General features: G+C 47.7%; 1 protein-coding gene across 1 annotated transcript in view; it reads right to left on the reverse strand.

Annotated features, from left to right (window-relative positions):
- Positions 1 to 9,010: 9,010 nt before the first annotated feature.
- Positions 9,011 to 12,307, reverse strand: part of LOC126529089 (phospholipid-transporting ATPase ABCA3-like) — a 33,558-nt gene continuing 30,261 nt past the window's right edge. The window contains exon 13 of the mRNA XM_055069843.2: positions 9,011 to 9,444. Coding sequence (XP_054925818.1) covers positions 9,023 to 9,444 — 422 coding nt within the window. The 3' untranslated portion in view covers positions 9,011 to 9,022. The remainder of the gene's footprint in view (positions 9,445 to 12,307) is intronic.

Genomic DNA, 12,307 nt, shown 5'->3' on the forward strand with positions numbered 1-12,307 from the left:
AACGTACAGGAAGACATAGCCCAGTTGACATGCGCTCTCAGGCTGTTTACGTTGAACGGAACAGCCCTGATGTCCGCATTGTATTTTCGTGGAGCGCCATCCCTAGAGCTAATTACGCCTATTCGTTGGGTGGACTAACGTTCTCTGTGCATGTCTCGCACGGTCACTGGTCCCAGTCGGATGGGTCAGCATGTTGGGTGTTTTTTGGCGCGTTTTCTGTATCAGTGACGCCCTCTGCGCATGTACTTTTCCTTTTTCATCGTTCCGATCTTGAGTGGAAAGTCATACATGCCGCCAGGCAAACGTTTACAGTATTTGGTAAAGCAGTCCCTACTCTCTCTCCCATCATATACCAGCGAATTTCCACTTAGTTCTCTGCCGTCCTCGACTGCGCTTTTGCTCACTTGGTACCTATTTTGCAACTCTAGTAGACCGCCGATTATCTGCCCTACGCTATAATTGGCCTATCCTACGCTAGAAATGGCCTGCCGTACGCTATACATGGCCTGTCCTACGTTATGCATGGCCTGCCCAGCGGTATTTCTTCACTGTTCGCAATTTGCTTTTTTTTTTTTGTCCGCAAAATGAGAAACAAGTCGCTAAATGTTCCGTAATTTTTCCTGCAATATCACCAAAAATTGGCGCCAAGACTGTCGAGAGAACCCTACGTATTGTATTATGTTTCAGACAGCGTATTATTGGTAGACATGGCATGAAGCATCCAGTGAAATGCTTTACGTTTGTCTACGTAAGAAGACGCAGATGAAAAGCTATATACAACTATATTTACAACGTAATACGCCGCGCTTAGGAGGCCAAAAGAAGCATATACAGTGCTCAGAAGCGGGCACGTCCTGTGCTACCGGGGCTTAGCGGAGAGACGAGAACTAGGAGTCGGATTCCTGATTAATAAGAATATAGCTGGTAACATACAGGAACTCTATAGCATTAACGAGAGGGTGGCATGTCTTGTTCTGAAACTTAATAAGAGGTACAAAATGAAGGTTGTACAGGTCTACGCCCCTACATCCAGTCATGATGACCAGGAAGTCGAAAGCTTCTATGAAGACGTGGAATCGGCGATGGGTAGAGTGAAAACAAAATACAATATACTGATGGGCGATTTCAATGCCAAAGTAGGCAAAAAGCAGGCTGGAGACAAGGCAGTGGGGGAATACGGCATAGGCACTAGGAATAGCAGGGGAGAGTTACTAGTAGAGTTTGCGGAACAGAATAATATGCGGATAATGAATACCTTCTTCCGCAAGCGGGATAGCCGAAAGTGGACGTGGAGGAGCCCGAACGGCGAGACTAGAAATGAAATAGACTTCATACTCTGCGCTAACCCTGGCATCATACAAGATGTGGACGTGCTCGGTAAGGTGCGCTGCAGTGACCACAGGATGGTAAGAACTCGAATTAGCCTAGACTTGAGGAGGGAACGGAAGAAACTGGTACATAAGAAGCCAATCAATGAGTTAGCGGTAAGAGGGAAAATAGAGGACTTCCAGATCAAGCTACAGAACAGGTATTCGGCTTTAACTCAAGAAGAGGACCTTAGTGTTGAAGCAATGAACGACAATCTTGTGGGCATCATTAAGGAGTGTGCAATAGAAGTCGGCGGTAACTCTGTTAGACAGGATACCAGTAAGCTGTCGCAGGAGACGAAAGATCTGATCAAGAAACGCCAATGTATGAAAGCCTCTAACCCTACAGCCAGAATAGAACTGGCAGAACTTTCGAAGTTAATCAACAAGCGTAAGACAGCTGACATAAGGAAGTATAATATGGATAGAATTGAACATGCTCTCAGGAACGGAGGAAGCCTAAAAGCAGTGAAGAAGAAACTAGGAATTGGCAAGAATCAGATGTATGCGTTAAGAGACAAAGCCGGCAATATCATTACTAATATGGATGAGATAGTTCAGGTGGCTGAGGAGTTCTATAGAGATTTATACAGTACGAGTGGAACCCACGATGATAATAGCAGAGAGAATAGTCTAGAGGAATTCGAAATCCCACAAGTAACGCCGGAAGAAGTAAGGAAAGCCTTGGGAGCTATGCAAAGGGGGAAGGCAGCTGGGGAGGATCAGGTAACAGCAGATTTGTTGAAGGATGGTGGGCAGATTGTTCTAGAAAAACTGGCCACCCTGTATACACAATGCCTCATGACCTCGAGCGTACCGGAATCTTGGAAGAACGCTAACATAATCCTAATCCATAAGAAAGGGGATGCCAAAGACTTGAAAAATTATAGACCGATCAGCTTACTGTCCGTTGCCTACAAAGTATTTACTAAGGTAATTGCAAATAGAATCAGGAACACCTTAGACTTCCGTCAACCAAAGGACCAGGCAGGATTCCGTAAAGGCTACTCAACAATAGATCATATTCACACTATCAATCAGGTGATAGAGAAATGTGCGGAATATAACCAACCACTATATGTAGCTTTCATTGATTATGAGAAAGCGTTTGATTCAGTCGAAACCTCAGCAGTCATGGAGGCATTGCGGAATCAGGGTGTAGACGAGCCGTACGTAAAAATACTGAAAGATATCTATAGCGGCTCCACAGCCACTGTAGTCCTCCATAAAGAAAGCAACAAAATCCCTATAAAGAAAGGCGTCAGGCAGGGAGATACGATCTCTCCAATGCTATTCACAGCATGTTTACAGGAGGTATTCAGAGACCTGGATTGGGAAGAATTGGGGATAAGAGTAAATGGAGAATACCTTAGTAACTTGCGCTTCGCTGATGATATTGCCTTGCTTAGTAACTCAGGGGACCAACTGCAATGCATGCTCACTGACCTGGAGAGGCAGAGCAGAAGGGTGGGACTAAAAATTAATCTGCAGAAAACTAAAGTAATGTTTAACAGTCTCGGAAGGGAACAGCAGTTTACGATAGGTAGCGAGGCACTGGAAGTGGTAAGGGAATACATCTACTTAGGACAGGTAGTGACTGCTGATCCGGATCATGAGAGTGAAATAATCAGAAGAATAAGAATGGGCTGGGGTGCGTTTGGCAGGCATTCTGAGATCATGAACAGCAGGTTGCCATTATCCCTCAAGAGAAAAGTTTATAACAGCTGTGTCTTACCAGTACTCACGTACGGGGCAGAAACCTGGAGGCTTACGAAAAGGGTTCTACTTAAATTGAGGACGACGCAACGGGCTATGGAAAGAAGAATGATAGGTGTAACATTAAGGGATAAGAAAAGAGCAGATTGGGTGAGGGAACAAACGCGCGTTAATGACATCTTAGTTGAAATCAAGAAAAAGAAATGGGCATGGGCAGGACATGTAATGAGGAGGGAAGATAACCGATGGTCATTAAGGGTTACGGACTGGATTCCGAGGGAAGGGAAGCGTAGCAGGGGGCGACAGAAAGTTAGGTGGGCAGATGAGATTAGGAAGTTTGGAGGGTCAACATGGCCACAATTAGCACATGACCGGGGCAGTTGGAGAAGTATGGGAGAGGCCTTTGCCCTGCAGTGGGCGTAACCAGGCTGATGATGATGATGATGACGCCGCGCTTGGCCAAGAGGCAACAGCCCGCGCTAGCTTCCAATCGTCGTCGTCGTCTTCTGACTGCTCGCTTCTTCGTAATTGGAAATACTATTCCGTAGCAATATATACGGTGTCCCGGCTTACGTTAGCCAATCTGTTCAAAAGAAATTTAAAAAACATGCTGCGAGGTACGATTTTAAGACATACGGTTTTCGGTTGTCGCAGGCCTGACGACTCAACACCTTAGATGTTAAAGTCACATCTTGCACAGCGTTTTTCATTTCCTTGAACAGCTTGGCTAACGTTAGCTGGGACATACGGTACATGCCGATGATGAAGTAACAGAGTTTGCTAGCAGCCTGCAGAGGGCTTTTATTTACTAAACTTATTACATAACCATCAATGATGACTGCGGAAATTCTGGGTTTACCTTCACATTCTAACATGACAAATCTCCTCCTCCTAGCATGGCTCAAAATAAAGTGAACACGCTTGTTTGTCCAGAAAGGAAAAGCCATTCCCTCTATGTTATGCCTGCAAATTTTCTAGTCAACGACACTCACGAAGAAAGAACTAAATCCGGTGTCGCGCGTTTAGTTATGTCGACACAGCAATGGCTATTACTAATTTATTATTCAAGTCATTTACTGCATGGTCGCTCCTTGTTCCACATGAAAGCTCCATGCAACAGCGATTTGTGGAAATCCCCAATAAACAGAAGCAGTGTCAAGGTTTGTACTAGCGTTGCATGAACGGGCGTAGCCGCTTCAACCTGCACCGTCTTATCAAACCTCTGCAGGAAAAAAAAATACCTTATCTCTCTTATTATGCAGCTTTTGCCTCGTACAGCTCTATCCCCATCAGATTTATCGGGTTAAGTGTTGATAATGAAATTTACTGCTGCAGTTGTAAACGTCCACCAATTGATCGTGTTCAGAAAAATTGCAGCACCTGCAGCATTATAAGATCGACTCTAAACGGTTGTGCGGACAATAATAATAAAAACGTGAGCCTATCTTCTCGGTGACAAATAACCGTGCCGTATCTCGTCTGTGACGTAAAGTCGCCATTGCTGTATCATTAACAGCGCGCACATGCGTCGTAGTCATTTCGAGCCACCTACTCGCAGGGTTCGAATACTGAAGTGTGGTCTAGGAAGCCCTTCCCCACGTTTTCCCGTCATCTGCCTAAAGTAGTCGCATGTAGCTACGTGAAAAGTTTTATCGCTAACAGTAAAAAAATTGTCCGCATGCCTGGCGACAAAATCTCTAAAACGGCAACAATATATTTCCTCAACCTGATGTTGATTACAACATTGACCAACCAAGTTTGCTCTCTAATCCACGTCATTGCCTTTGCAAATGTTAACGTAAAGACTAACATCACTTCTTGCGCAGTTGCGCGGTGTTTAACTTCTAAATTTACTTATGTCAAGCTCCCAGTACACGTACCCATATTTGCCACATGCTAGTAGCGGTAGAATGTGATTACTGTAAGCTACACTCCGATTAGACTCGTTGACCGCTGAAGAATTGAGGACAACTGAGGCACCGCCCCCCCCCCCCCCCCCCCAAATAGCACTGGATCTGCGCTCTTTTTCTGCGCTCAAAAATATTTCCCGAAGAATCCTGGCATTTAAAGTAGTTCGTATGCGAAACTGCGCTCCGTAAACAAGCGAGCGTTCTTAGCTGGCGTGTCTGCATACGTTTTCTTTAGGTCAGCGGTACACTATGCTGTAGAATAGGAGAGTGAGTAAATTGCATGCCTCGGCAAGCGCCGAGAGTGGAGCGAAAAAAACGCTCGAAATTTGTGGCGGCGCTGCCGTCGCCTTATCCTCACTACTACATCGCGTTGGCTGCGCACAGGCAACGAGTCCAGCCACTGTCGTCTCCTTTCCTAACATTGTTCTCGTCATTCTTACTCGACTACATTTCATACAACACGTCAGTGCTGATTAAAACTGTTTTTTTTTTTTTTTTTTTTGCCAGGCTGTCTACTTTTCGCGAGACTGAACGATGGGCAAGTGCAGGCAGGATGCGTGTTGCTTCCATTACTCGGAGCTGTCTCAACGACGTATGCGCGCCTATATTTGACTAGAAACAAGGCAGAGAGGGCTGTAGCTTGAAACAATGAGTAAACATCGGCGAAGGAACTGCTATGTTGCGCCGAGCCGCCAAACTAGATGCAGCAGAGTCAAACGCCTGTCGGCAAGCTCTTGCTGTTCGGAGTCCGTGAAGATCAACGGCGTCGCACACTTGTAGTAGCGGCATCTCCACCTTCATGGATCCATCCCTGGGAGCTACCAACGCCGTGTGCGAGCTGCACTTTGTGGCGAAATACCACGCCGCCACAGGTGGCGCCATCGTTACAGGGGGCGCAGAGCTACTCTGTATTATCCTACGTTGGCGCCGGACAGCCTCTATATCTGACTCGATGGTGGCAGTCCGACTTAAGTATGGCTCTAGCGTGGGTCACTGTACGTACACCTGTACCTCGAATGAATGAATTAACTTTATTCATAAGGAAAGACACTGTGGCCTGCTCTGGAGTGCTAGAAGATTCGCTGGATGAAGACGAGGTGGACGGGTTGGATCCCGGCGAGCCGAAGACGGGACGCTCTTAAGAACGTCAATGGCCCTGGCAGCGACGAATAGCTACGAAAGCCTAGATCCGGCCGGCCACGCCAGTCTCCAAGGCGAAGTCCGAAAGCGATTGTCGTGAAGCCTTGGCTAAACCCACGGGCAGATGGGTCTATTCCCTCAGAGTTCTTCCGGTGCCACGATGGTGGTTACGCGCTTCCTGGAGTGCCGGACAGTCAAGCAGCATGTGACGTATAGCGGTCGGGGTTCATGTTGCAGTATCGAGCACTTGACACTGGGTGGTTGCGATGGCGTGGCATCAATTTGTGCCCGAAGTGATGCGGGCTCCGCCAAAGGCACGCAAGTGTGCCGCTTCTCGAGCACGTCTTCGTTGAGCTCAAAGCCACTTCGGGCTTCGCGAATGAGCACTTGTGCGCCTCTCAGAGAGGCCTTTTGGCAACGGGTATTCGTCAGTTGGGATTGTCTCCCGTAGACCTTTGCGCCGGGTGGCAGACGCTTCAGTCATCTCACAATCTAGATCGCTCGGCATAGGAAGGGCAAGTACAGGTCGGACTGCGCCAGAAGAGCGGGAATGCATGAACTCGCTCGCCAGTGCAATGATGTCCCGAATAAAACCAGTTAGCTAGCGCTACTACACATCGCTACCACAATGTATGTGAACCGCTTGAAAAGTCGTTGCTTCTACACGAGTGCGCGTGAAGTAGGCTCACCACCCACGAAGCATGCAGGGCTGAATCGTCGGGAACCGCTGTTCAAGCAGCCTGCCCCCGGCGAGTCACACACAAGGCACTTCTTTGGCTGCGCTTGCATGAAAACGCGAACCATGCAGCTGAAAGTGCCTCCGACGCGACATGCGTCCAAGTTACGTCCGGGGCCGTTCCTGTGGGGAAGGTGACGGCGGTACCACTTGGAGAATTTGTTAAACGGCGCTTTAGCGTGGAACCAGCCCTGAACCTAGTCGCCAGTCGTGTTTTTATGTCCCACTGCATTTTCAGGTTGTCTGCGGCTTACCGTTAATATAAAAGGTAGAAAAGAAACTAGGAGGAAGCCTAACGCGAAAAACGCCTTTGAAAGCCAGTGAAGTAGGCTCCCGACGTAACGAGGCCGCGATATGTCGTGTCCCACCACCCCCCTACGGTGCGAGCGTGCTGTTGAAGAGGGCAAAATGGTTCCGGGCGGCATCTAGTGGTGGCCGCATTCACGAGACGAGGAGAGTGAATGTGGCCATTTCTAAATATGGCCGTAGTTGCACACATATGTAGGGAAGAATCAAGAAAATGTGCGCGCTGTAGTTAGCGCATCAATAGAACATGCGCACGTCAATTAAAACACACGGGTAACCAAACGACCCAGACCGAGTCCGCCGAAGCTCAGGGGTCTTATAGAGGACCCACTTTTGGAGACGAAGGAAAGAGAAAAAAATTTACAGACGATTACGATGCTCCTTAATGCGAAATTTGAGAGCAGCTTCATACGTGGTACCATTGCGCGATATATTGGCTGGCACGGTCAGTTTGTCTCGTGCTGCACGTTACAAGTGGAGCGAAGTACGGCGCGACTGCATCGCTAATCGGAAGATCGCGATAGGCAGCACGTGGGTGAAGCGTGAGCGCGATTCACAGCAACCACCGCATACCTCCCCCCTCATGCAGCGCTTTGTCTCCGTATGTGTGACGCGTGCTACTCTGGCGCCATCTCGCAGCCATCGTCGCCGCAGAGCCCGTCTTGCGCGGCGCTACACTTTTCTTCTCACGCTTCCGTCATTGCCCCCTCTCCTCCTCTTTCCGCCTCGTGGTACCGCTGCACCCTCCTCCTCGCGCTCTCTTCGCTATCGGCGTCTTTCATCACCTGCTGCTCTCCGCGTTCGCTCTCTCATCATTCGCTGTGCCCGTTCGTTCGGTTACGAGGGACGCCGAGGCACGCCGACGCTCAACGCAGGAAGGGGCGCCTAGGAGCTGCACTCTAAGACGCGATGTAAATGGCTTCAGCAAGAGTTGGCTCGTGTAGGCTGGCCGTGGCGATGTCACGCTCGAGCTCGGTCTTCTTTCCTCCCGATTTTAAAAATCCCAGATGCATTGTTCAAAAATATGGCGCAAGTCACGTGTCCTTCTCAGCCACAGTTTTCTTCGTTTATGAGGGCAAATAGCCACGGCTGCTTGTTTACTGTAGCTGAGGTAACCTTGGTCAACACGGCACTATGCTCCCGGCAGGCGCCTTCAGCGTCGTGATAAGAAAATGCAGGTAGAAAGGAGGCAGAAGACTTGCTTCATGTGTGCATGCAGTCCTCAGACTTTGCGAAGAGTGGCGTCAGCACCGCTTCCCGATTTTTTTTTTTTTTTTTTGCGTCCGCCGTGATAGCATTTCCAAAAGAAGAAAACCGCGACATACTACAATTGTAGCGAGCGCAGTGCTAACTCTAATTGTGTAGCGATCGTAGTTGCAGTGCTGAAACTGCAGTGCAAGAATAAAAAATTCAGCTCGACCTTACGTCTAATTGCAATCGCGTACTCCATAGTTACGGTGTTGTCGCTGCTATTACCAGTTTTAATACCAGCATCACATTATTAGTGGCTGAATAAATGCTAGTAATTGTAGCGGCAGCCGTCAGTGCTAGTAGTAGCAATAGCTGCAGTGATAGTAACCGTAGTAATCAACAGTGCAGTAAAAACGCGGGCAACGAATGCATAGTGCGCGGCGGGTGCCATTTTGTTTCAGCGCTACGCTTGTCGGCAGAGGATAGAAATGATCCGAAATGTGGAAGCAATTTTATCAGGTAAGATATTGGTTCGAGCGAATATTTCCTACCTCTGGAAATCAAAATCGCAAGCACATACAAAGAACACCATACAGACGTTCATTCCTCACATCTCTCTTACGCGATTGTTCTATATTTTTGTAGTGACTCGCTTATTACCCTAAATCAAGATTTTGCGTTAGTACATGGAAGTAGACTTGGCAATTTCGTGAGAAAAATCCGAATGCCTGCGCACCGTACCTTCCTCGCAGGTTACAATGCACCTGAGCAACTTTAGCCATATTCTTTTCCTGTCCTTTTCGCTCTACGCGCCACGTGTTTGCAACGTGTTTGAGAGCATCACCTCCTCTCCCACTCGGGAAGATGGAGCGTCTAGCAAAGGACAGTCGGGTGGCGGTCGCGGCATCCGGACGACGCGCCCGTGTCGGCAGCCGCCTCGGTCGGTCGCACAGCTTTACAGTGGCGGCTTGGTTCGAGATCTTGATGACGCAAGACACCAGGGCCCAGGGTGGGAAAAGGGCTGCCATGTATTTCAACCAATCTTCGTCAATCGAGTAGATGAAGAGCAGTACGAAACCTGCAAATACACAATACGTTTAGTGCAGTGGGGCGTATGCGTAGCGTGTGCGAGGTGTTTTTATTCTCTTGCTCAAGTTTTTTTATACATTAGCATTAGGAGCGTGAAAGTGCAAAAAAGACAGTGTGTGAAGTCGGTTACATGGCAGGTGATGGGAGGGCGTGTGTGTGCTTATGTGTTTGTACATATTCGGTGTGTCCCAGCCAATGTTAGCCAAGCTGTTCAACAAAAACAAAAATTTCGAAAGAACGGCACATGATACAATCAGTCGACCTAAGGAGTTCGGTCGGCATGGGCCTGATGACTTAACACCGTGAGTTTGAAAATCGTATATTTCACCATGTATCTAAATCCATTTATCATTCATGGGCTCGGCTAACTTTAGCTGGAGGCACCTATCTATATATATATATATATTGTATTGTATTGGGTTTTATGGCGCATAAGCAACTCAGGCTATCATGCGCCAAACACATGGTATAGTATATTTCAAAAATTGGGTATCCTCAGCGAAAGTGCTTGTCCGGACAAGGACTCTGAGGAGCCCAACAAATCAAATGGAGACCTCAGCCTTCTTCGCAGGAGTGAGAAAATGGGTGAGGAGCATCATAAGATGCGTGAAAAAAACTGGGTAAGAATTTTTAGAATTAGTAGTTCTGTGATATATTATATTTCGTTTAGGATCGCTGCGTGGTTCAAAAAACTAGAAACAGATGAAGTTCCTACAAGTGGGTTATCTCCTAAAAGTAGACTGGGATGAAAGGAAATGCGTTCATTGTAAAATAAATACAGTAATATCTTTTTTCCTTAGCCGTTCGAGTTGTGTGCACGAGAATAAAATGTGATTTACAGTGAGTTCATCTCCACATTTCTCACATAACTATATATATATATATATATATATATATATATATATATATATATATATATATATATGTGTGTGTCTGTATGTGTGCGTGCGTGCGTGCGTGGGCGTGTGCGTTTAGGTTTAATATCATTATTAACAAAAATGGAGCCTCTTAAATTGTGTTTTGTTTCGCATATATATATATATATATATATATAACCTAGCTGCCGCTACTACCCACCCCCTTCACTCTCCGACTTAGGTCTCTCTCCTCCTGTGTGTTTTTTTCTTTTCCTTTTCTTCTTATTTTTCTTCTCTTTTTACACTGACCTCCTTGCTCTGCATACATGGGACTCCGCCTTCCTCTTGCCCTGCATAGTTTCCAATAAGGCAGCTGTAAATCTACCAAAGCGCCGAGAGAAAGTCAATCACTGTCACAACTGTCCCTCTCGGTTTGATGCATCTGAGAACGACCGGGAACCCGCTCTGGTGTCTTCATTACCAGGGCCGACCCACCATTTTTTTGCAAACCCGTAAACCGTGATGAAGACCGGTCCACCAAACGAAACTGTTGAAATTAAATACTTGTTCTTTTTACGTTTACCTTGTAGCACCGCTCAAGTTCTTTACGCTTGAAAGGTAGCCTGAAGAATTCCTCTTCATATATATATATATATATATATATATATATATATATATAAATGGTCAGCCATCTTAACTACACTGACTCATCTTGTACATACATTGTACATACGGTCTTTCTATACTCCCTACAACCCCGTAACATATTGGAGGGAGGTGCGGGGTACCACGGCTGGAAACGGAGCTCTGCAGTGGACATCGCATCACCGTCCTCACCATGAATGACGGTGAGCACTCGGGATCAACGTCGTTGCCGCCTCCAACGTCACTGTCGCCAGCTATGTCGCTGTCACCTTCGATTGTGATCGTGCAACCCAAGGATCCTGGAACTTTCTGCCGGACCCATGGCTCCGACGTTGAAGAGTGGGTGGTTATGTGCGAACGCGTGAGTGGAATCAACAGATGGGACCCTACGCTCAGGCTAGATAACCTGTTGTTCTACCTAAGAGGTACGGCAGAGGTGTGTTACGAAAACCACGATGAGGAGCTAACCAGCTGGGACGGTTGCAAAGAGAAGTTGACAGAGTTGCTTGGCAAACCAGCCGGCGGCAGCATTGCCTCAAAACAGGAACTGGCCTCCCGTGCCCAATCCCCACCGGAGTCCTAGGTCTCGTACGCCTACGACGTGCTGGCACTTTGTTGTAAAAGCCAACACAACATAACAGAAGCTGGGAAGGTCAGGCACGTACTTAAGGGCATTGCTGACGACGCATTTAATCTGCTCGTGCAAAAGCTGCTCTACAGTTGATGCTATCATCAAAGAGTGCCGACCATTCTACCAGGCCAAAATCCGACGCGTCGTGCAACTATTCGCCAGACTTCCCAATCCTGTCGCAACGTCGACATGTGAAGATCAACCCGTACAGCAACATGCGAGAGGACGTGGTGCAAATCGTTCGACGTGAACTGGACGCGATGGCACCCACAGCTTTCTGTTCGCGTAGCCCTGATGCTACCACTTTTCAGTTCCCCTCGAACAAGCCATCATTCGCTAGAAACTTGAAAATATTGGTTTACATTGTCTCTGTGCTGTCGCCACACCCAGAGCTAACGAACGCCCTTCTACTTTCGCTCCCCATCGTGAGATGTTTCTCTCCGCGTTATCGCAACCCGACCGAGTGGAAAACCACGGACGACCAGCCGATATGTTTCAGCTGTCGCCTCATTGGTCATGTCGCCCGATACTGTCGCAACTTGTGGCCCTCAACACCTCGCAAGCCGACCAACCTGAGCGGTTTTGACGGAAATTCCCACAATGTTTCGCCCACCGCCGAGTCTAACAGCGCCGACAACTCTGCTAGGAACACATGGTCCACCGCGCACCGACGCCGCGCGGACGCCAGTCTCGTTCACAGACAATACGTCGCCCATCTT

This window comes from Dermacentor andersoni, chromosome 8, assembly GCF_023375885.2.
Source record: "Dermacentor andersoni chromosome 8, qqDerAnde1_hic_scaffold, whole genome shotgun sequence".
Taxonomy (NCBI): Eukaryota; Metazoa; Arthropoda; class Arachnida; order Ixodida; family Ixodidae; genus Dermacentor; species Dermacentor andersoni.